This window comes from Panulirus ornatus, chromosome 56, assembly GCF_036320965.1.
Source record: "Panulirus ornatus isolate Po-2019 chromosome 56, ASM3632096v1, whole genome shotgun sequence".
In the NCBI taxonomy this organism is placed as follows: Eukaryota; Metazoa; Arthropoda; class Malacostraca; order Decapoda; family Palinuridae; genus Panulirus; species Panulirus ornatus.
Genome location: NC_092279.1, coordinates 4,109,603 through 4,136,306, shown reverse-complemented (window position 1 = coordinate 4,136,306; position 26,704 = coordinate 4,109,603). Strand labels below are relative to the sequence as shown.

Below are 26,704 nucleotides of genomic sequence, written 5' to 3'. Positions count from 1 at the left end.
GAGATACACGAGTCCAGACGTAAATACAAACGCCCGTACGTGCGTTGCGATACAGGAGAGTGACTTCTGTCCCTGGACGCTACAACGCGTAGGCACACACACCATTAGCCGCTCCCGCAAAACACATCACTTACACCGCGGGATTCGAACGTCCAAAAAAAAATAAGTACCCGAGACTCCAGACAGCTTAAAGCAGAGGAGCCCCCAGCAGGAGTGTCCTTGACCAAGAAACGTCCATCCTCCATCCTGGCGCCTCCCTCGCATCAACTCCCTACCCTCCCTCTCCCTTCCCTCCATGGCCACACCACACCCCTCCCTCTCCCTCCTTCCCTCCATGGCCCCACACCACACCCCTCCCCCTCCCTCCCTCCATGGCCCCACACCACACCCCTCTCTCTCCCTCCCTCCATGGCCCCACACCACACCCCTCCCTCTCTCCCTCCCTCCATGGCCCCACACCACACCCCTCCCTCCCTCCTTCCGTCCATGGCCCCACACCACACCCCTCCCCCTCCCTCCCTCCTTCCCTCCATGGCCCCACAACTCACCCCTCCCTCTCTCCCTCCCTCCATGGCCACACCACACCCCTCCCTCTCTCCCTCCCTCCATGGCCCCACACCACACCCCTCCCTCCCTCCTTCCCTCCATGGCCCCATACCACACCCATCTCCCCTTCCCTGCCTCTCGTCAGCACCTCCTCCTCGCCAGCAGTATCGTAAAATTCAGTGTCAATCTTGACGCGATTCCTTCGTCGACTGAACCGCGTCTCTGTCAAAACTCAAACGTCTCAACGAGACGCCACCACCACGTCTCTCTCTCTCTCTCTCTCTCTCTCTCTCTCTCTCTCTCTCTCTCTCTCTCTCTCTCTCTCTCTCTCTATTTCCACCACAGCACATCTGCCACATCTCTTGACCTCAAACTGGTGCCCAGTCGCCACAGCCCTGCCAACCCCCCAAACTTACTCACTCCCCCTCTCCCACCCCTTAACTCTACTTACATAAAAGGGGCCACAACTCTTGTTTCTTCCCTCGTCAAAGACGGGGAGAGAGAGAGAGAGAGAGAGAGAGAGAGAGAGAGAGAGAGAGAGAGAGAGAGAGAGAGAGAGAGGGGGGGGGCTGCACCAGCTGGCGAGGACGAAGAAAAAAAAAGAAAAAAAAAAAGTTCCTTATCTCTGATTTTGAGAGGGAGTTGGTTCCCCCCTCCGTCAGAGACCTGTAAACGCATCTATGGCGTTACTTTCAACTACTTCTATAAACGCACCTATGGCGTTACTTTCATCAATTCTATTCGTGTCGGCGAAATCTTGCCACAATGCTTAACCGACACGCTGGTAGGAACTCTCCTTCGCCTCGTCCGAAGCAAGACGTGTCTGCGCCATGAGTCTGTATCCACATCACTACTACGAGTCCAACGCTTACGCACACACACACACGCATCTGGATCAAGATGACCAGAACCATTTCTTTTTCGTATGATCTCGAGTACCTGCCTCAGATCACCCTCCTAACCTTCTCCGTTCTCAAGTTTGACAGATATGAAGTTGTTCACGTCGGCTCCCACAGCGATAGCTTTCTCTAGCTCGCCGTTGTATTCACACTCTCTCTCTCTCTCTCTCTCTCTCTCTCGCTAGGATGCGGTCCCATCACCAGTGAATTTTTAACGAGGGGAGGATCACTTTCGGTCGTGTGGGAGACTGAAGTCGTAAGGGAGAAGGAGGAGGAGGAGGAGGAGGAGGAGGAGGAGGAGGAGGAGGAGGAGGAGGAGGAGGAGAAGGAGAAGGAGAAGGAGAAGGAGGAGAAGGAGGAGGAGAGGTAGTGTAGTGAGTGGCCGTCGTGTATAGAGGCGAGAATCACAGCATAACTTTGGATCCGTGTGTCCTCTCACTAACTCCCTGGCACGTCACACACACACACACACACACACACACACACCTACGTGTGTCGCACGTCACACACACACACACACACACACACACACACACACACACACCTACGTGTGTCGCACGTCACACACACACACACACACACAAATACCCCTACGTGTGTGTCGTAACCGAACACACACACACACACCTACGTGTATGTCGTAACCGTCGATGGTGTGTAGGCTTACGACACAACAAGGTGGGTGGGTCGGAGATAGTTGGGGGGAAAGGGGGGTGGGGGGTGTTTGTTGGTGTCAAAACCCACATGTTTCGTCCCGTTGATCCGGAAAGACTTGTACAACATCATCATTGCTCCTCCTGCTGCTCTGTGCCACAAGGCTTTTAAAGCAGCACCGTCCGCGCGCGCTGTCTCTCCTGCTGTCGTCTGTGTGCGTCTCTGTCTCTCTGTTTCTGTCTCTCTCTCTCTCTCTCTCTCTCTCTCTCTCTCTCTCTCTCTCTCTCTCTCTCTCTCTCTCACCTTCCATTAAGGCCGCCTACCTGACTGTTCTCTTCGCCTCCCCACACACACACACACACGACACAGGTCACAGACCCCCCACACAGGTCACAGACCCCCCCCACACAGGTCACAGACAGACCCCCACACACACAGGTCACAGACCCCCCCACACAGGTCACAGACCCCCCCCCACACTGGTCACAGACCCCCCCACACAGGTCACAGACCACCCCACACACAGGTCACAGACCCCCCCACACAGGTCACAGACCCCCCCACACCAAGAGTTCAGCTCCACATTTACTGCCTCGCCAGGTTTTAATACCAGCGCGTTTGCGCCTGGCTGGCACCCCCTTCCGTGTGTACTCCCGTGTGTCTGTGTGTGTGTGTGTGTGTGTGTGTGTGTATGTGTGAAGACTTGGGTCTGTGTGTGTGTGTGTGTGTGTGTGTGTGTGTGTGTGTGTGTGTGTGTGTGTGTGTGTGAAGACTTGGGTCTGTCTGTCTCTGTGTGTGTGTGTGTGTGTGAAGACTTGGGTCTGTCTGTCTCTGTGTGTGTGTGTCTGTGTGTCTGTGTGTGTGTTTGCGTGTGTGTGTTTGCGTGCGTGCGTGCGTGCGTGCGTGCGTGCGTGCGTGTGTGTGTGTGTGTGTGTGTGTGTGGCGGTGCGCTGATGCCTCCCTCCTCCTGCTCCTCCTCCAACTTGACGCGTACCCTCCCGTAGTGTTACAGGGTCTGTTGTGTTGACGATGTGGTCTTTGCTTACGCATCTGAGGCGGTCTTCCCCCGTCTCCTTCACAAGGCTCCGAGGCGTACGAACCCAATGGTTTTTATGGCTCAGACCATCCGGCACTTTGCGGACACACCTGCCCTTAGGGGAAATGGGCACTGTTTTCACCTGCCCTTAGGGGAAATGGGCACGAATTTCACCTGCCCTTAGGGGAAATGGGCACTATTTTCACCTGCCCTTAGGGGAAATGGGCACGAATTTCACCTGCCCTTAGGGGAAATGGGCACTATTTTCACCTGCCCTCAAAGGAAATGGGCACTATTTTCACCTGCCCTCACGGGAAATGGGCACGAATTTCACCTGCCCTTAGGGGAAATGGGCACTATTTTCACCTGCCCTCAAAGGAAATGGGCACTATTTTCACCTGCCCTCACGGGAAATGGGCACTCTTTTCACCTGCCCTTAGGGGAAATGGGCACGAATTTCACCTGCCCTTAGGGGAAATGGGCACTATTTTCACCTGCCCTCAGGGGAAATGGGGACACCATACCACTCCCCCAGAAATCAAGGAGGCAGAGGAGAGGAACTTAGCATTTCTCGGTACACGGGAATGGCGTCCTCCATGTCTCTTCCTCGGATCCACACAGAGTGCGAAAGCTAAAAAGGGAATGGTTATCACCATTTCCTCGTTGTCATGGCCCTGCCCCCAGTGCCTCTCGTCCCTCCCATTTCTTGCTGCCGCAACCCTTACCATCACTGTCTCTCGTCCCTCCCATCTCTTGCTACCCCAACCCTTACCATCACTGTCTCTCCCGTCTCTTGCTACTATAGCCCTTACCATCACTGTCTCTCCCGTTTCTTGCTACTATAGCCCTTACCAGCACTTGTCTCTCCCATTTCTTGCTACTATAGCCCTTACCATCACTGTCTCTCCCATCTCTTGCTACTATAGCCCATACCAGCACTTGTCTCTCCCATTTCTTGCTACTATAGCCCTTACCATCACTGTCTCTCCCATCTCTTGCTACTATAGCCCATACCAGCACTTGTCTCTCCCGTCTCTTGCTACTATAGCCCTTACCAGCACTGTCTCTCCCATCTCTTGCTACCACAGCCCTGACCAGCACTGTCTCTCGCATCTCTTGCTACTATAGCCCTTACCAGCACTTGTCTCTCCCATCTCTTGCTACTATAGCCCATACCATCACTGTCTCTCCCGTCTCTTGCTACTATAGCCCTTACCAGCACTGTCTCTCCCATCTCTTGCTACTATAGCCCTTACCATCACTGTCTCTCCCATCTCTTGATACTATAGCCCTTACCACCATCACTGTCTCTCCCATCTCTTGCTACTATAGCCCTTACCAGCACTGTCTCTCCCGTCTCTTGCTACTATAGCCCATACCATCACTGTCTCTCCCATCTCTTGCTACTATAGCCCATACCATCACTGTCTCTCCCATCTCTTGCTACTATAGCCCTTACCAGCACTTGTCTCTCCCATCTCTTGCTACTATAGCCCTTACCAGCACTTGTCTCTCCCATCTCTTGCTACTATAGCCCATACCATCACTGTCTCTCCCATCTCTTGCTACTATAGCCCTTACCAGCACTTGTCTCTCCCATTTCTTGCTATTATAGCCCATACCATCACTGTCTCTCCCATCTCTTGCTACTATAGCCCATACCATCACTGTCTCTCCCATCTCTTGCTATCAGTGGCTACTTCTTCACCTTATAGCTTCTCCCCTTCGCGTGGCCGGCAAAGAGACGGCGGGCCAAGCCAAATAATTGCACGAAGCGGAAACATCCACTTCAAAACGCCCCTCCCCCCTCCTCCCTCCTCTAAGAAGGTCGGGGCATCGCCCCTTAAATGCGTAAACAATTACCCCACAATTACCTGCACGGAGGGAGAGAGAGAGAGAGAGAGAGAGAGAGAGAGAGAGAGAGAGAGAGAGAGAGAGAGAAAGAGAGAGAGAGAAAGAGAGAGAGAGAGAGAAGAGAGAGAGAGAGAGGTAGGTCTGTTTTTAATCCCCATTCTCTCTCTCTCTCTCTCTCTCTCTCTCTCTCTCTCTCTCTCTCTCTCTCTCTCTCTCTCTCTCTCTCGCCTCCTGAATAAACCAGGGGTCACACAATTAATCCCCCTTCCCGGGGTGTGGTAATTGTGATGAAGCCCCCCCCCCGGGGGGGGGGGGGGGGGGCTTTAAAGGCGACCTGACCAAGCGAACAACAAACCCCCCCCTCCCCCCCCCCCCCCCCCCGGCCGCTCGCTAGACGAGCCCCCCAAAAACCCCGCTACACTTCGCTGTTACCTCTCGCTCCATCAGCCCGCTAGACGAGCCCAAAATACCCGCTACACTTCTCTGTTACCTCTCGCTCCTTCGACTCGCTAGACGAGCCCCCCAAAAACCCCGCTACACTTCGCTGTTACCTCTCGCTCCATCGGTCCGCTAGACGAGCTCAAAACAAAACCCCGCTACACTTCGCTGTTACCTCTCGCTCCATCAGTCCGCTAGACGAGCCCCCCAAAACCCCGCTACACTCCGCTGTTACCTCTCGCTCCATCGACTCGCTAGACGAGCCCCCCCCAAAAACCCCGCTACACTTCGCTGTTACCTCTCGCTCCATCGACTCGCTAGACGAGCCCCCCCAAAAACCCCGCTACACTTCGCTGTTACCTCTCGCTCCATCGGCTCGCTAGACGAGCCCCAAAAGCCCGCTACACTTCTCTGTTACCTCTCGCTCCATCGGCTCGCTAGACGAGCCCAAAAAGCCGCTACACTTCTCTGTTACCTCTCGCTCCATCGGCCCGCTAGACGAGCCACCCAAAAACCCCGCTACACTTCTCTGTTACCTCTCGCTCCATCGGCCCGCTAGACGAGCCACCCAAAAACCCCGCTACACTTCTCTGTTACCTCTCGCTCCATCGGCCCGCTAGACGAGCCGCCCCAAAACCCCGCTACACTTCTCTGTTACCTCTCGCTCCATCGGCTCGCTCGTTAGACGAGCCCGAAAAACCTCGCTACACTTCTCTGTTACCTCTCGCTCCATCGACTCGCTAGACGAGCCCCCCAAAAATCCCGCTACACTTCGCTGTTACCTCTCGCTTCATCAGCCCGCTAGACGAGCCCAAAATACCCGCTACACTTCGCTCTTACCTCTAGCTCCATCTTCATCACCACTACCCTAAGGGCGTCGTCACCATGGTGTTCAGAGGGGTCGTTCGCACTAGTGCGCTCAGCGTGATTTACAACCTCCCCCCCCCACCCCCACGTATGCACAACCCCCCCTCTCTCTCTCTCTCTCTTTCTCTCTCTCTCTCTCGTCTGCCACTTCATTACCCAGTCTCGCAGGCTCGCCTTCGCCCTAATGACGCACAATGGTCATTACCCATCTACGACCACCTCGCCTTTTCGGTGGACAATCACCTTACATGAATATGGCGCATTTACGCCGTCCACTGGAGCAAGTCAACAACCAATGCGCACGCACACACCTGCCATCGACCACAGACACACACACACACACACACACACACACACTGTGTACTGGAGTACGAGCGATTTGACGCCTCTACATTTCCCAAAAGGCAACTGAAGGTCTGCATTAACATGGCGCTGTCACGCAAGACGTTCGCCAATCAGGTCGCTTTCCACTCGAATACAATGTTCCAAAAGACCTCGTCTTCAGTTTTGAGTCCGTCGCCGTAAGCCAGGGGAGGAAGGGGGGTCTGTGGGTGTGTCTCTCGGCCCTTAGACAGTGACGGAGGAGGGCCTGCTAGCCCCAGGACCACTAAAAGACCATGGATCCCACCCCAAGACTAACAGGCCCCCCAACCCAAACAGACCCGCTCAAGAACACAGGCCAGCTCATGAGCACGGACCCGCTCATGAACACAGACCCGCTCACGAACACAGACCCGCTCACGAACACAGACCCGCTCATGAACACAGACCCGCTCATGAACACAGACCCGCTCACGAACACAGACCCGCTCATGATCACAGACCCGCTCATGAACACAAGACCCTCTCAAGAACACATCCGTTCAAGAACACAGACCCGCTCATGAACACAGACCCGCTCGAGAACACAGACCCGCTCAAGAACACAGACCCGCTCATGAACACAGACCCGCTCATGAACACAGACCCGCTCACGAACACAGACCCGCTCAAGAACACAGACCCGCTCACGAACACAGACCCGCTCATGAACACAGACCCGCTCAAGAACACAGACCCGCTCACGAACACAGACCCGCTCATGAACACAGACCCGCTCACGAACACAGACCCGCTCAAAAACACAGACCCGCTCATGAACACAGACCCGCTCTGAACACAGACCGCTCAAGAACACAGACCCGCTCATGAACACAGACCGCTCACGAACACAGACCGCTCAGAGCACAGATCCGCTCACGAACACAGACCCGCTCATGAACACAGACCCGCTCAAGAACACAGACCCGCTCATGAACACAGACCCGCTCAAGAACACAGACCGCTCACGAACACAGACCCGCTCATGAACACAGACCCGTCATGAACACAGACCCGCTCACGAACACAGACCCGCTCAAGAACACAGACCGCACAGAACACAGACCCGCTTATGAACACAGACCGCTCATAGATATATGACCCGCTCAATATAGCAGACCCGTAAAGGAACCCAATGGGGCTCTGAACCAGATACTACACGCTTACTTTTAAGAGACTGATAGACTTTGCCAAATAAGCTAGGGTATGTTATACTATACCCGCTCATGAATCACAAGAGACCGCTCAGAATCACGAAGATAGCTAGAACACGACCGCTCAGAACACAGACCCCTCAAACACAGAGCTATAACTCAGAACCCGCTTAACAGCTCGAACAGAACTAGCTAGTCAGAATCACGAACTTAGAGCTGGCTTCACGAATATAGCTACCAGACGTAACTAAGCTAGGTTCAGAATCACAAACGTATAGCTAGGCTCAGAATCACGAACGTATAGCTCGGCTCAGAATCACGAACGTATAGCTAGGCTCAGAACCACGAACGTATAGCTAGGCTCAGAATCACGAACGTATAGCTAGGCTTAGAATCACGAACTTAGAGCTAGGCTCAGAATCACGAACGTATAGCTAGGCTCAGAACCACGAACGTAGAGCTAGGCTCTGAACCACGAACGTTGAGCTAGGCTCAGAATCACGAACGTATAGCTAAGCTCAGAATCACGAACGAATAGCTAGGCCCAGAATCACGAACGTAGAGCTAGGCTCAGAATCACGAACGTAGAGCTAGGCTCAGAATCACGAAAGTACAGCTAGGCTCAGTATCACGAACGTATAGCTAAGCTCACAACCACGAACGTATAGCTAGGCTCAGAACCACGAGCGTATAGCTAGGCTCAGTATCACGAACGTATAGATAGGCTCAGAATCACGAACGTATAGCTAGGCTCAGTATCACGAACGTATAGATAGGCTCAGAATCACGAACGCATAGCTAGGCTCAGTATCACGAACGTATAGCTGGGCTCAGAATCAAGAACGTATAGCTAGGCTCAGAATCACGAACGTATAGCTAGGCTCAGAACCACGAACGTATAGCTAGGCTCAGAATCACGAACGTATAGCTAAGCCCAGTATCACGAACGTAGAGCTAGGCTCAGAATCACGAACGTATAGCCAGGCTCAGAACCACGAACGTATAGCTAGGCTCAGAACCACGAACGTACAGCTAGGCTCAGAACCACGAATGAATAGCTAGGCTCAGAATCACGAACGTATAGCTAGGCTCAGAACCACGAACGTATAGCTAGGCTCAGAACCACGAACGTATAGCTAGGCTCAGAACCACGAACGTATGTATAGCTAGGCTCAGAACCACGAACGTATAGCTAGGCTAAGAACCACGAACGTATAGCTAGGCTCAGAATCACGAACGTATAGCTATGCTCAGAATTACGAATGTATAGCTAAGCTCAGAATCACGAACGTATAGCTAAGCTCAGAATCACGAACGTATAGTTAGGCTCTGAACCACGAACGTATAGCTGGCTCAGAACCACGAACGTATAGCTAGACTCAGAATCACGAACGTATAGCTAGGCTCAGAACCACGAACGTATAGCTAGGCTCAGAATCACAAACGTATAGCTAGGCTCAGAACCACGAACGTATAGCTAGGCTCAGAATCACAAACGTATAGCTAGGCTCAGAACCACGAACGTATAGCTAGACTCAGAATCACGAACGTATAGCTAGGCTCAGAATCACGAACGTATAGCTAAGCTCAGAATCACGAACGTAAAGCTAGGCTCAGAATCACGAACGTAGAGCTAAGCTCAGAACCACGAACGTATAACTAGGCTCTGAACCACGAACGTATAGCTAGGCCCAGAATCACGAACGTAGAGTTAAGCTCAGAATCACGAACGTATAACTAGGCTCAGAACCCTGAACGTATAGCTAGGCTCAGAACCACGAACGTATAGCTAGGCTCAGAACCACGAACGTATAGCTAGGCTCAGAATCACGAACGTATAGCTAGGCTCAGAACCACGAACGTATAGCTAGGCTCAGAATCACGAACGTATAGCTAGGCTCAGAATCACGAACGTATAGCTAGGCTCGTGCACTTCATACTTCGGGTCGGAATCATACAGGTCCATCTGGATCCATCACACCCCCCCTAGTCTCTCAAGCCACTACTACGCCTCTGTCTTTGAGCTTAGTGCCCAAAAAAACCCCTCACCTCCCACCACCCAAACTGCGCAGCTTTAGCGCAGCCCAAAAACGTTCTTCCACCACGGCTTTAGCGCAGCCCAAAAACGTTCTTCCACCACGGCTTTAGCGCAGCCTAAAAACGTTCTTCCACCACGGCTTTAGCGCAGCCCAAAAACGCTCTTCTACCACGGCTTCAGCGCAGCCTAAAAACGTTCTTCCACCACGGCTTCAGCGCAGCCTAAAAACGTTCTTCCACCACGGCTTTAGCGCAGCCCAAAAACGCTCTTCTACCACGGCTTCAGCGCAGCCTTTTTAAAAACGCTCTTCCACCACGGCTTCAGCGCAGCCCAAAAACGCTCTTCCACCACGGCTTTAGCGCAGCCTAAAAACGTTCTTCCACCACGGCTTTAGCGCAGCCCAAAAACGCTCTTCTACCACGGCTTCAGCGCAGCCCAAACGTGCTCTTTCCACCGCGAAGCTCCAAATGGGAGTTTCAGTTAAGAGTAAACTACTTCATAATGAGGGAAATCAGCTGTCGCGAACATTGCATTCACTTATAAAAGTGAAAACCACTTCATAATGAGGGAAATCAGCTCCTGCGAACTTTGCATTCACTTATAAAAGTGAAAACCACTTCATAATGAGGGAAATCAGCTATCGCGAACTTTGCATTCACTTATAAAAGTGAAAACCACTTCATAATGAGGGAAATCAGCTATCGCGAACATTGCATTCACTTATAAAGTGAAGAAAGAATAAAAACTCCATGTACTAAAACCCTAACTATTACGTACACCATAATTCTTTAATCTAAGCTTGAACAGAGGCAGTGGCAACTGCAAGGGGGAAAGAAAAATAAATAAATAAAAAAAAAAATCAACCATTCCGTAGGTAAATAACATTATTATATAAATCGTAAAATGCCGGGTTAGTGGCCCATTCCTGGGTCCCCCGGAAATGGAGTCATGTCGTATGGTCCTCCATTCCTGAAAGCCTAGTCTGTGGTGGTGGTGTTTACCAAGTGGTAATTTGCGGGTTTGCATCACACGTCATGTTGGTCCACCAAAGGGCAAGGCCCCAGGACAAGGGCAAGGCCCCAGGATTTGCATCAACGCCCAGCAGAAGCTGGGTACACGCTTCTTAAAAAGCGTAATTAAACAGGTCTGGTTCCATTAAGTTAACGTGTACGCATTCACATCATGGATAAATTTACCTTCAATATAAATGAGGGAAAACGCATTCAGATTAATGATAAATTTAGCTTCAAAATAAATGAGGGAAAAAACGCATTGAATTTAATGTAAAAAAAAACTTACGTTCAATATAAATGTGGAGGGAAAAATACACTTAGTTTAATGATAAATTTACGTCCAATATAAATGCAGAGGGAGGGGGGGGGGAAATATTTTTGAGCTGTTTTTTTTAATTGATATTCTCTAGCAGCGTTTTGACAGTTTCCAGTTCCATGACAAACCTACCAGTTTACAGCAAAATACATCTCTCTAGTTCACCTTCCTCCGGGGCAAGCCAATGGATATCGCCTTTAGTCCAATCCTACCCTATCGTTATTACCTCATCGTACTAAAATATTCCCCAAGCTTTGTATAGCAAATACACAGTTTAAGTCTCGCATTTAACAATAGGACTCTAGTGGGAATATATATACAGTACTCCCAAGCCCTCGAGCTGGATGGAATGACTAAGGGTGTGGTCCAGGGAGCCATTATAATAATATATATATATATATATATATATATATATATATATATATATATATATATATATATATATATTTTTTCCAAAAGAAGGAACAGAGGGGGCCAGGTGAGGATATTCCAAAAAAGGCCCAGTCCTCTGTTCTTAACGCTACCTCGCTAACGCGGGAAATGGCAAATAGTTTAAAAGAAAAAGAAAAATATATATATATATATATATATATATATATATATATATATATATATATATATATATATATATATATAATTCCTATGAGTCCACGGGGAAAATGAAACACGATAAGTTCCCAAGTGCACTTTCGTGCAATAATCACATCATCAGGGGAGACACGAGAGAGAAATATAAGTCAGTTGATTTACATCGAAGAGACGAAGCTAGGACGCCATTTGGTAAACATGGGATCGTCTAAAAACCCACAGAGCCACACTGCCGATGCTGGACCGTGGTGAACATTCTGAAATGCTTGCAGTCTCTTCTCTAGCGCGAGCAATTGCAGGGTCACCGTGAAGGTAATGTTGCTTAACCAATCGTTACACGTGTGTATCAAAATCCATATGGACTGCGTGTGATCACCAAACTGTGCACTGTAGCTGCTGTTCGTAGTCGTATTTCAAGTATCGATCATTCTTTGGCTACGGGGCGACACCGATCTCATCTGGTTCAAACATCAAATGCTTCCAGAGTGTACAAGCCGAACACACACACACACATATATATATATAAAGCGTCCTGTAAAATGACGACTTAATACTGCTTGGACAGCAGGTTCTGAGCTCAGTCATAAGGTGTGGAGATCCAAGCTTTTATGCAGATTTGGCTAGGTTATTAATTTGTTGTTCCCAGCCACCATCCATCTCAGGTTACTTTCCAAAATCAGGGGAAAAAGGGAGGAGCCACACACACATTCGTTTGTTTCTAACGCTACGTCGCTCATATAGGGAAATGGCTTACACATATATCATTATATATATATATATATATATATATATATATATATATATATATATATATATATATATATATATATATATTTATTTATTCATTATACTTTGTCGCTGTCTCCCGCGTTTGCGAGGTAGCGCAAGGAAACAGACGAAAGAAATGGCCCAACCCCCCCCCCCATACACATGTATATACATACGTCCACACACGCAAATATACATACCTACACAGCTTTCCATGGTTTACCCCAGACGCTTCACATGCCTTGATTCAATCCACTGACAGCACGTCAGCCCCGGTATACCACATCGCTCCAATTCACTCTGTTCCTTGCCCTCCTTTCACCCTCCTGCATGCTCAGGCCCCGATCACACAAAATCTTTTTCACTCCATCTTTCCACCTCCAATTTGGTCTCCCTCTTCTCCTCGTTCCCTCCACCTCCGACACATATATCCTCTTGGTCAATCTTTCCTCACTCATTCTCTCCATGTGCCCAAACCACTTCAAAACACCCTCTTCTGCTCTCTCAACCACGCTCTTTTTATTTCCACACATCTCTCTTACCCTTACGTTACTCACTCGATCAAACCACCTCACACCACACATTGTCCTCAAACATCTCATTTCCAGCACATCCATCCTCCTGCGCACAACTCTATCCATAGCCCACACCACGCAACCATACAACATTGTTGGAACCACTATTCCTTCAAACATACCCATATATATATATATATTTTCCTATGAGTCCACGGGGAAAATGAAACACGATAAGTTCCCAAGTGCACTTTCGTGCAATAATCACATCATCAGGGGAGACACAAAAAAGAAATATAAATCAGTTGATTTACATCGAAGAGACGAAGCTAGGACGCCCTTTGGTAAACATGTGATTGGGAACTTTTCGTGTTTCATTTTCCCCGTGGACTCATAGGAATATCTTGATCACGCGCAAAATTGTGATCCTTTCCAATATATATATATATATATATATATATATATATATATATATATATATATATATATATCAAAGGACACCACCGGCACAAATTTACATCACGAGTGAAAACCCACCTTTGGCGAGGATGTATTAATGCCAGTACAGCTTCTTCAAAGACGTTCTCACTTCAAAGGAGACAATTAATTCCAGTGCTTCTGCAAACAGCGCAGAGCCGCGGAGCATCGGCAGCTCCCCTGGACAGAGAACCCGTTCTTAGAAGGGGATTATGGTGGTGTTATTATTCAAGCTTATATATATATATATATATATATATATATATATATATATATATATATATATATATATATTCCATGTGTGGCGAGGTGGCGATGGGAATAAATAAAGGCAGACAGTATGAATTATGTACGTGTATATATGTATATGTCTGTGTGTGTGTGTATATATATATGTGTACATTGAGATGTATAGGTATGTATATTTGAGCGTGTGGACGTGTATGTATATACATGTGTATGGGGGTGGGTTGGGCCATTTCTTTCGTCTGTTTCCTTGCGCTACCTCGCAAACGCGGTAGACAGCGACAAAGCAAAATAAAAAAAAAAAAAAAAAAAATAATATATATATATATATATATATATATATATATATATATATATATATATATACTTTGTCTATTCCTCGTGTTTTGACGTTAAATCTAGCGATACAGCTAAAGATGGACAAGACAGAAGAGTTCAGCAGACCCGGTGGCATATGGAACTTGTCCACTTCTGCCGTTTTCGCTAAGTAAAAGTTACCCCACACTTGTCACTGTCATGACTTAAACATGCTTACACTCTGGGACTGGATATTTCAAGTCTCCATAAACTGATCCAACACGAGAGAGTAATAAAAAAAGATGTTGCATCTCACCTGGCCATCATGCGCAGCACAGGGCTAAGAGTTAAAAGATACCGAGTTCTTCACGGTAATATGCAAATAATATATATATATATATATATATATATATATATATATATATATATATATATATATATATATATATACATATATAAAAGCCATAATTCTGCGATTGTCGTTTGAACATCTTCATATGGTCATGCCACATTGACACATACACAGGCTAGGAGAAAAACTAAATGTATAAGGTTATGTACTTGAAAAAGTCTGTCACTAAAAGAAATATTAAACACTGAAAAGTTCTCATTCACTCTGTGCTGTGCGCTCTCAGTTCTAGCGACGCCCGGTGAAATAAATTAAGCCCCCGTTGGCCAAATACTAATACGCCAAATTAGATTATGATGAACGCTGATTTCCACCCTCCTCTCTCTCTCTCTCTCTCTCTCTCTCTCTCTCTCTCTCTCTCTCTCTCTCTCTCTCTGCAAATAGCGGCGATATGCTTGGGTCGTCTTGAAGACACTCAGAAAATTACGTAAAAAAGTAATCAATTGCGTTTCGTCCACTACCATTATCGTCTTTCAGCTTCTCCTCTCCTTCCATCACTCTCTTCCAATAAACAAATTCTATTTCAACCTTTGCTGAATATCATCACGAAATGCTTGAGCAATTAATACGATAGAGGGGGAAAAAATTAAAAAGGCTTTTCACTTTTACGTCTGGCAGTGGTGGAACATTCAAGCACCACCCCCTTCACCCCCCCAAACAACCCCCCAACCCACACACCCCCACTTAATCAATAATTGGGAATCGAGATGCTGAACACAGCGCTCGACGACAGAAGACGGGGGGGAAAATTATAATCTTTACGAAAGTTTTTAAAAAAAAGAAAGTACCAGGCCGGTAGGATAACATCAGTCCCCATTTCTGCCACCACGCAAGACTTGGCGCAGACAGATCCCAAGCCAGACCAGAGGACTGCTTTGCTTACTGTAATGGCGTCTAGGTTGAGTTTTGTTGACACTTCGAGATGGTCAATGTCTACAGCTGGAATTCTTGCCCCAGTTGCCAGAGACGAGAGAAGTCTCGGCCATTTAATACGAGCACACACACACACACACACACACACACCTGACACTACGTTCACATGACACAACACATATACGTTAAAATGCTCTACAATAATTTCATGACATGTCCACATATAGCTAGAACTTGTACGTCAATTCACAAGAGACACACGCGCAACTATGGCATAATATCCAACGAAAACACAGCGGGGGAAAAAAAAATGGCGCCAGAAATAAGCAATTAATTACTGGAGTTGAGGAGGAGAGTTTCTCTTAGCTGCCCACGAGATAACATGTCTCTAAATAATTCACTGGAGCCGGGGGGACTGTGGTACCAAGTCACACACAATCCTAACGAACTGCAAAACCAGAGGACATAACACGGGAAATTGGAGAACACTAAATTATGTCGTGAGGGGGGAGGGAAAAAATAACTCTCTCTCCAGGTATAGCCTAGCGAACGTATGGCCCTTGGCTTACCTAAAGTGATGTGAATGACGAAACACGAGGGTTTGGGGGGGAAAATTAAAAGCTGTAAATTCGTTGTTGTGGTACGTGTGGAAATGCAAAGCCGTAAATTCATTGTTCTTTTTATTCCTTTTGTATTCGGGCGTTGCAGCCCACTGTAATCCTTCGCTGTGCTCTGTTTACAAGCCTTTGTGTACAGATAATAAGATTATATGGTTAAGCCCTGTGCAATGCAACATTCCCGCAAGGACAAATATTCTTCTTTTCTTTCATACTATTCGCCATTTCCCGCGATAGCGAGGTAGCGTTAAGAACAGAGGACTGGGTCTTTGAGGGAATATCCTCACCTGGCCCTCTTCTCTGTTCCTTCTTTTGGAAAAAAAAAAAAGGACAAATATATATATATATATATATATATATATATATATATATATATATATATATATATATATATATATATATATATATATATATTCCTATGAGTCCACGGGGAAAATGAAACACGATAAGTTCCCAAGTGCACTTTCGTGTCATAATCATACCATCGGGGGAGACACAAGAGAGAAATATATCAACTGACTGTTATATTTCTCTCTTGTGTCTCCCCTGATGATGTGATTATTACACGAAAGTACACTTGGTGAACCTATCGTGTTTCATTTTCCCCGTGGACTCATAGGAATGTCTTGATCGCACAAAACTGTGATTCCTTCCAATATATATATATATATATATATATATATATATATATATATATATATATATATATATATATTCCATAGTCTATGCTACTTTTAGGTATCCAATTTATCGACCAATGCCCTTGGGAGGATGAACAGCTGGGTTGACTGCGGACCGGCAACCGCAGCCAAAGATTCGAACCGATGCCGAGAACAGTTGCGCAACTGTACGTCCAACCATAATCATATAAATGGCGTCACAATCACGAGTGTAGTTCTCACCTCTAATTATCTCAAGTGACCTTAGGGCAAAATAAAGGTCAGAGGTCGAAATACGCTGCCTGGTTTCCGCATGGTTGTGACCTGGTAAGCTTAAGTTTGAAGGGGATATACGCACTTGTCTTCCGGGGGAAAAGTGGCGACAGCAATAACAAGGCCGTGGCGATGTTGGCAATGAGAACAGCATTAACCATGACAACAATGGTGGTAGAATGGGTGGTTGGTTCCTTTTGGACGCTATACGTAGGCCTATCAACATGAAGTCGGGGTTCTTAAAGGCCAAGAGAAAAATGATAACCCACGAACCCAGATAATCTTGAACACGTTCTGCTGGTGTTCTTCAAGATGATTCGAACACGTTCTCTTGGTGCTCAAGATAATTCGAACACGTTCTCTTCAAGATAATTCGAACACGTTCTCTTGGTGTTCAAGATAATTCGAACACGTTCTCTTGGTGTTCAAGATAATTCGAACACCTTCTCTTGGTGCTCAAGATAATTCGAACACGTTCTCTTGGTGTTCAAGATACTTCGAACACGTTCTCTTCAAGATAATTCGAACACGTTCTCTTCAAGATAATTCGAACACGTTCTCTTGGTGTTCAAGATAATTCGAACACGTTCTCTTGGTGTTCAAGATAATTCGAACACGTTCTCTTAGTGTTCAAGACCATCCATTGGCCACAAAAATAAAAATGACAATACTAATTATGTCAATGACCATCCATAGGCCACAAAAATGAAAATGACAATACTAATTACCTCTTGATCACCATCCATAGGCCACAAAAATGAAAATGACAATACTAATTATGTCTTAGTGACCATCCACAGGCCACAAAAATGAAAATGACAATACTAATTACCTCTTGATGACCATCCATAGGCCACAAAAATGAAAATGACAATACTAATTACCTCTTGATGACCATTGGCCACAAGAGAGACATCAATGCATCATCTTCCAATACGATTTTCATGATGGAAAATATAGACAGATATAGACAGAAAAATACAGACAAAACTCTCCATCTCTACTTTCGTGATCCACTTGATTTATGATGTATCACCTGCATCTTTTTTTTTACCAGTGTCACTATATATTGGTCTTCTGATTACCTTACTGAGTTTGTGAATGACCTAACAACGAACCCTTCAACGTAGCTCGTTTCATTATATATTGGTCTTCTTATTACCTTACTGAGTTTGTGAATGACCTAACAACGAACCCTTCAACGTAGCTCGTGTCAATATATATTGGTCTTCTTATTACCTTACTGAGTTTGTGAATGACCTAACAACGAACCCTTCAACGTAGCTCGTGTCATTATATATTGGTCTTCTTATTACCTTACTGAATTTGTGAATGACCTAACAACGAACCCTTCAACGTAGCTCGTGTCAATATATATTGGTCTTCTTATTACCTTACTGAGTTTGTGAATGACCTAACAACGAACCCTTCAATGTAGCTCACCTCATAATTAAAGTGATGTTGGTCTCTTTGGTCTTCATCTGTACGGGCCATGGTAGGGAGCTATGATGGGCACCGGTCTTAGCCATTTCCCTGCACCTGAAACCATAAAAACACGTTTAATTTTTTTTAAAGTCTCTAAATATGACTTAAATGAGCTGCCCGCCCATCCTATACTAATCAAATCCCAAACTATACTTCGATAGATAGACCTCACTTCGATAGATATTTTCTCTCGCTGTTTCTAAGTACACACAGCAATCTGACATGACTGGCTACACAACACAACCCTTCCCCAATATACACAGTGACACCCATCGTCCCAAAATATGACTCTCCTCCACACTGCCCATTAAAAAAAATAAAAACCCATCTGCCATGCACGATCCATCAAAACAACCTTGTTCCACTCTCCACCATCGTCCATATTTACCTGCCGCTAACTGCAGTCTCTCTCTCTCCCTGTAAGGAAGGAGACTTAATCTAGGTCTCTTTCTCCTCTCTAGATACCAGACAGGGCGTCTGCCCGTCACTGTAATTTGCAAGGAGGTGACAGGAAAAAAAAAGAAAATGGTAAACACTTTGACCTCCAATGGCGTCAAGGCACTGCCAGCGTTACGACACTACCAATATCACTTTGAATAACCTGAACGTATGATAAACACAGAGGCATGATGATGGATTCACGTCATAAGATCATAAACCATGACGAAAATTGGTAAATGTTGAAGAAAATGTTAAGAAAAATAATGCGTAGTCGTTAGATATACAGTTAAATATAGACTCCCCAAAATATAGCAAGTGTCAAAACCCTTAATCGTTGTATGTTTAAAAATTTTTGGCGCAATTTTCAACTTACAAAAGATGATACCATTATAAAGCAAGAGAGACAGAATTCTACTTCAAAACACAGATATAACATAGTCAGACACTATCATACTGAAGGAACAGACTGAAAATGGCATTACGAAGAACACCTTACGAAATGCCATCTATAAGATGTTACTGGCATAAGCAGCAATGTTGTCAAAGATGGATGTGAGGAACTGGTATACAAGTACAGAGAAACAAAATATATCAAACGTCAAATTAGGAATATTAAGATAAATCTGAGATCCTGCAAAGATATGACACCAACATAACATCAGAACACTAAATAGATATCAATAAAAGTAGACAAAAATGACCTCTGGCATGATTTCTGTTGGGAAGAGAACTCACTTGCCAAAGATGAAGTAATAAACACCCAATATAACCGGTTCAACCATTTCTTTTTTACGATACGTAATGTCGGCATTATAAGTAAGAAACGTAAGCGTAGTCATGCTTACATCACTACGAAATGTACACACAAATTTGATTTCATCTCACGAAACGTCAGCGAACATATCTACTAGGTCATAAAAATAAAAATGCATAAATTTGAGTCATATTAGGTCGTTACAAAGTTATTGGATCAGATATGTGGGCAACCCAAACTAATCCTTCCACAGTGGGACTCAAAACAAACCCCCACATCTCTAAAACAAGATTGAAAGAATTATCAAGAACAATAAATCAGTAATAAAACATGAACATGCTACCGTAATGTTATGCCAAAACATCAAACTAATTCAAGATGACAAATCATTCATCCATTTTCTAATGTCAACAGAAATCAAGATCCTCAATTCCTGCAATATGTAACCTCATTGAAGGATAGTATATGTTATCCATTTCCTATATTGGCTCTATATACTGCTATATACATAACCTCAAACGCAAAATCCCTTTCCAAACCACAGAACCTCCACATTCAACACGTCCCCTGCACTCGTACAACCCCCACACGTCATCTCTTCCTTCTCTGCCCCTCGACAATAACCTCTTCTCTGCCGCAGGTGATGGGAGCAGTGGTGCTAGCTGCAGGTATCCTAGTGAAGGTGGAGGTGTACAAGTATGTGGAGGTGTCGGCCGAGTTCTCTGCCACGGCGCCGTACGTCCTGGTCGCCACGGGGAGCCTGATGCTTCTGCTTGGGCTCCTCGCCTGCTGCTGCACTGCCAAGGGCCAACCTGTTCTCCTCTACATTGTGAGTGAATAATCTCCAAATGGAGTGTCTGGTCTCCATGTTATAATGAACAAATCAAGCGTTGTTAATTATATAGCATGGAACAGGATACTCATAGGCTGAAGTACAATATAATTCAAGCTGGAATGCGACAGAAGTAGGCTTGAATAAACCTCTGGGATTTTGGAATGCCACAAACCAAGGTTCTACCATTTGCTGAGTAGGAAAGAACACATGTTAAATGCAGACACTCCTTAACTCTGGACTAAAAGACTGTATCATAAGTAATCATTTTTACCACTAATTTTAATGGTTTTAATTTGTAGGTTTGCGGCAGGGGTGTGTGATGTCTCCATGGTTGTTCAATTTGTTTATGGATGGGGTTGTTAGGGAGGTAAATGCAAGAGTCCTGGAAAGAGGGGCAAGTATGAAGTCTGTTGGGGATGAGAGAGCTTGGGAAGTGAGTCAGTTGTTGTTCGCTGATGATACAGCGCTGGTGGCTGATTCATGTGAGAAACTGCAGAAGCTGGTGACTGAGTTTGGTAAAGTGTGTGGAAGAAGAAAGTTAAGAGTAAATGTGAATAAGAGCAAGGTTATTAGGTACAGTAGGGTTGAGGGTCAAGTCAATTGGGAGGTGAGTTTGAATGGAGAAAAACTGGAGGAAGTGAAGTGTTTTAGATATCTGGGAGTGGATCTGTCAGCGGATGGAACCATGGAAGCGGAAGTGGATCATAGGGTGGGGGAGGGGGCGAAAATTTTGGGAGCCTTGAAAAATGTGTGGAAGTCGAGAACATTATCTCGGAAAGCAAAAATGGGTATGTTTGAAGGAATAGTGGTTCCAACAATGTTGTATGGTTGCGAGGCGTGGGCTATGGATAGAGTTGTGCGCAGGAGGATGGACGTGCTGGAAATGAGATGTTTGAGGAAAATGTGTGGTGTAAGGTGGTTTGATCGAGTAAGTAACGTAAGGGTAAGAGAGATGTGTGGAAATAAAAAGAGCGTGGTTGAGAGAGCAGAAGAGGGTGTTTTGAAATGGTTTGGGCACATGGAGAGAATGAGTGAGGATAGATTGACCAAGAGGATATATGTGTCGGAGGTGGAGGGAACGAGGAGAAGAGGGAGACCAAATTGGAGGTGGAAAGATGGAGTGAAAAAGATTTTGTGTGATCGGGGCCTGAACATGCAGGAGGGTGAAAGGAGGGCAAGGAATAGAGTGAATTGGAGCGATGTGGTATACAGGGGTTGACGTGCTGTCAGTGGATTGAATCAAGGCATGTGAAGCGTCTGGGGTAAACCATGGAAAGCTGTGTAGGTATGTATGTTTGCGTGCGTGGACGTGTGTATGTACATGTGTATGGGGGGGGGTTGGGCCATTTCTTTTGTCTGTTTCCTTGCGCTACCTTGCAAACGCGGGAGACAGCGACAAAGTATAAAAAAAAAAAGAAAAAAAAAAAAAATTTGTTTCAGAAATTTAAAGGAGAATTAAGAATGTCAAACATACTCAGAAGTATTATGCTGGTCAGATTATTGTTTAAGCCAAGATATTTGTAAGCTTTACGTCAATGATATATAGTAAGGTGTAGTGAAACCTGAAGTGCACTAAAGAACAGACAAAATATGGCCATACAATGAAGTGTATCTGAATCCAAGAAAATATAAGCTGACAGTTGGGCCTTTGCATATGCAATCATTTTCTTCCTACAGTTAGTGATGGGTAACAGGCAATACTTGGTTTTAACATTAACAAAAATCCATTGCTTTATAGACACCATTACAATAAAAGATTCCAGGGTGCATACCTTTGGAGTCTGGACCACCCTTAACATCATGTCCATAAGTTGACAGGCTTGTTACATGTATATTCAACAAACTTTTAACTTAAAGACACAACATGTATGTGTAAATCTTCCTCTATGCTTTTAACACTGGTATACCTCTGAAATATGGCATTAACTAACTTGGACTTCCTTGGTGACTAATGATTTCTGACAGTGTTCAATAATGGCTCAAATTCAGTTGATTCAGTTGATTCAGTTGATAACATGTATGTGTAAATCTTCCTCTATGCTTTTAACACTGGTATACCTCTGAAATATGGCATTAACTAACTTGGACTTCCTTGGTGACTAATGATTTCTGACAGTGTTCAATAATGGCTCAAATTCAGTTGATTTATAATTTCTTTCACTATTTCTAACCACTACTTTCATTATTGTAATATCTTATTAAGGATGGCCATTCTTGGGCACCAGACCAGCACTCCTGTGAATGTTTAAATGTCGTACAACTTGAATATCCATACCACCAGTAACCTAATCTTAAATGGACTGTTCCCATGGCACATTTCACTTAACACTACACAGAGCTTAGGTGGTAATCTTCTATCACCCCTTCATATGATTGAATGCCAGTTAAAACACTCATAAGTCAAGATGGCTAAAACAATGTATATTCAGCACTTTTCATATCTATACGGTCTTCATGTCATCTAGTCATGTATTTCTTGGAGTCTCCTCCTTTAATGTTTTAGATCTACAATGTCTTTAAAGTTACTTTTGCAGTGTTGTTCCATGGCTCATTCAGGCATCCTTCCTTTGGGCTTTGCTTTTGAATATTGCTGTGATGGCCTACTGCAGTAATATACTCCTTTGATATCCTCATATGCCATGACTGCATGCCCTAGTTTTGGACTTTGTTCTTCTAGTTTATCTACGTAATTTCCATCATTTGTCTCTTGTCATATGATCTACTCTTGTCTGATCTTGCTGTGTAATCCTGTGCCCCACTTTAACTGTTTCTATTTATTTGTACACATATTCTGCTCCAGCAAAATGCTTATTCAATTAGGTCATACGATATAATTTCAAAAGTTTGGTATTGTGACTTGTTCTTAGAAATTTAGCTCTTCTTGTACTGGGCTGCTGTGGCTTCTACTTACTGGTCTGCTAATGTCATAAACTCTTTTGGAATACTCTTGGAGTCTGCTCTTTATGTCAGCAAAAGGTCTTTTCTTATTATGCTCTTATCATTGCTATTTCGGTAATTTCTTCCAACAAAATGCTCCTTTACTCTACACAAGCCAGACCTCATTCCCCTGCTGATGTTTTGTCCTTTTACCAGTATGCAGCCTTCCTCCTGGTGATCTTCGTCATCATGGTAGGGTCTGGAGTGAGCACCTGGGCCTATAGGAAGCACCTGAAAACTGGTTATGAAGATGGACTCACTCGGGCCTTCACAGAGTACGAACGATCCCCTACCATGACCAGTGCCGTCGACAACCTCCAGAATATGGTAATGTTACATTCGAAACACTTTGAGGTTCTAAGTACATGTATGATCTCCAGGCTGAATGTTGTAAAATACGGTCAGACAGACCAGTACTTGGCAGTCAGTTTAGCAAAGGTCAAATTGTTAGTCTAAACACTGACATTGCCTATCTAAATAGTAAGATCAGCTTCCTCTCCCATTCTTTTTGATACGTGGCATCAATTGAAAAATAATCTAAACTGTAGACATAACTTTCTTCACCTCTGAGGTTTTCTGAAAAGCACCAACCAGGTAAAAATGATGTACAGAAAGATATACATAGCAAAATTCTAAATGGGTCAATTCATACATATTAGGTAGACATTCTCAATGCAACTAAACCCACACATCATTCTCCTCCATTTAATAGCATTTTCCTTTATAAGATCAGATGAGACTGAACCTTCACAGAATAGGTCAGGGGATCCAGGCCTTGGGATCTTCCAAACTATCAAGATGATCACTACCAAGATCACCTTATAAAACATCTATACTGAAACCTCATAGGTCATTCTTAAGGTCTCATATCTGGCTCCAAACTCTGGACTCTAACAGCCAAATCAATCTGCTAAGTAATTACTTTCCATGTTTCCATATCCCCAAATTCCATTTTCCCAGACCCTGTTAACTCCAAATCAAGTTATCATCCTTACTTGTCTAAACAACGGGATGGCATCTCCTTTGTTAAAATTTTACAATTCAATCACTGTCTACACTTCCCCATACCTCCACTCTAACCAACCCAGTTTCTCTTATGTTCACTTTCCCATCCCTTCTTTTTCCCAACTGTCAAATATTTCATAATCCAACTTCCCTATGTCACCACCTTCCCAATGCTTTATCTACTCAAACCCCCTAACTTTCTTGATATTCAGTCACTTGTACTTTAAATTCTCTGAAGCTTATTCTCCTAAACCATTTCTTTCCAAAACGCTTTCCCTCTCAATTCCCTTGTTTCCCCATAACTCCATTTTCCCATATCCTCACTTTCCCATACTTCCACTTTTTCATCCCTCAAAATTATACATAATTCCATGTTCCTTTTCCTCAATAATTTCCTATATCTTACCGTTCCATTTCTCTACATTCCCATATTCCTAACTTAAGATGCCAACACTTTATCTACTTTATCTACTCAAACCCCTCACTTTCTTGATATTCAGTCACTTGTACTTTAAATTCTCTGAAGCTTATTCTCCTAAACCATTTCTTTCCAAAACGCTTTCCCTCTCAATTCCCTTGTTTCCCCATAACTCCATTTTCCCATATCCTCACTTTCCCATACTTCCACTTTTTCATCCCTCAAAATTATACATAATTCCATGTTCCTTTTCCTCAATAATTTCCTATATCTTACTGTTCCATTTCTCTACATTCCCATATTCCTAACTTAAGATGCCAACACTTTCACTCACCCTACTTCCTTATGTGTGTCCACTTTCCCAATGCTGTCATTTACCCAAGCTTTTGCTTTCTTACTCTACCAATTTTCCATATTTTCACTTTAATTTTCACCATTTCCGCACCTGTACTTCACCCTCCTCACTTTTATTTTCATACCAAAAGTTTCTGAAACTCTGTTCCCCAATGTGTCAATTTTTTTCTGCCCTCATTTTCTTTACACCAACACTTCCTGCTCCCCTCACTTCCTACATCACTCTCAAGTACCTCTACTTCCCACAGTCTACAGTTTTCCTATATGTCCACATTTTACTTTTCAAAGTCTTCAGAAGGTACAATATTTCTTACACTTATCTGTGAAAAACACCTGTCGCCTTTTCTTTTTTACCACTATCACATTTTATTCATTTGCCATAAGGCCAGAATACCGAGCATGCTAAGAATGTTAAATATTTCAGCTTCAGTGTTGTGGTATTCAGAATGCAAGTGACTGGGTGGCCATGCCCTATGGCCAGAGCCATGATCCACCGTACCCAGACTCCTGCTGCAAGGAACTTCAGGACAATGTCTGTGTGGCTCTATATCCTCAGGTAAGGATAGAAGCTTTTACCATCTAGCCTTTTGCCACTCATACTTTCATCCTAATGGATATAGGGTAGTTTTTACACTGTCCATCTGGAATTTGTTGTATACCATTTTGTTTACTATGCATCATTTAAACCAAAAGTGTCCCTCATTTAATGGCAAGCCTCATTGATGCATGAACCATCTATGCACCTGATTTGATCTCCATAATCAAAGTGCCTACCTCATTATTGTAGTGTAACAGCATTAGATGTTCTTTGAAATAACTCCACTCACTTTTCATTATGCTCATACATATACAGGCCTACATAATATCAATGACCATATGCGGTTCAAATTCCCTAAGCTGTTTGTAACTCTCTCAGATGCCTGTAACAGCCCCACCTAACCCAAAACAGCACAAAACAAGGCTTGCAGATCAATCACTGGTTGCCTAAAATCCACAAAGCCTCAACACCTGCACAACAAAACAAAAAATACTTCCAGTACGAACTAACTTCAGTATACTCAGCATCCAGTTCTACACAACAGCACTTGACCCTTCCCACCCAAACCATACCATGACCAACAACCAACCCCAAAATACTGTAAAAACAAACAACATACACCCGCACTTCTCACTCAAGGAACTTGCACTCACAGATCCCCCACCTCTTCCCAATAAACATAATGCTAACAAAACACATATACACCATTATGACTCAATAAACAATGAACAACCCACCCTATCAGACATACATCTGACAGCACACTTCCCATATGCTTTCTCTTCTGCATTTGAGCCAACATACATCTATGCAGCATTACTACTACCACTTCTGCATAACACAAGATCCATCATACCCAATATGCAATATATACATTGAAGATACTAAATATTGACTCCTCAATTGTCCTGTGCCAACCCCACAAAGAAAAACACTCAACATAACTACAATTTATGACCTGTGACCCTGCCCAGTGGATGTGGCTGACTTTGTGAGTATTGTGGAAGATTGTGGAAGTCCCATATTAAGATATTTCTGAG

At 44.7% G+C, this 26,704-nt stretch overlaps 1 protein-coding gene and 1 long non-coding RNA gene across 3 annotated transcripts in view; one reads left to right on the top strand and one right to left on the bottom strand.

Moving 5' to 3' along the window:
• Positions 1-18,946, bottom strand: part of LOC139765846 (uncharacterized) — a 74,794-nt gene extending 55,848 nt beyond the window's left edge. Inside the window, exons 1-2 of the long non-coding RNA XR_011716740.1 lie at positions 18,771-18,946; positions 18,341-18,436 (exon numbers count right to left, since the gene is read on the bottom strand). This is a non-coding gene — a long non-coding RNA (uncharacterized lncRNA). The remainder of the gene's footprint in view (positions 1-18,340; positions 18,437-18,770) is intronic.
• Positions 1-26,704, top strand: part of LOC139765845 (tetraspanin-7-like) — a 62,842-nt gene that overhangs the window by 23,221 nt on the left and 12,917 nt on the right. For both annotated transcript variants that reach the window (XM_071693681.1, XM_071693682.1), the window contains exons 3-5: positions 20,218-20,406; positions 23,506-23,676; positions 25,551-25,682. In XM_071693681.1, the coding sequence (XP_071549782.1) occupies positions 20,218-20,406; positions 23,506-23,676; positions 25,551-25,682 (492 nt within the window). The remainder of the gene's footprint in view (positions 1-20,217; positions 20,407-23,505; positions 23,677-25,550; positions 25,683-26,704) is intronic.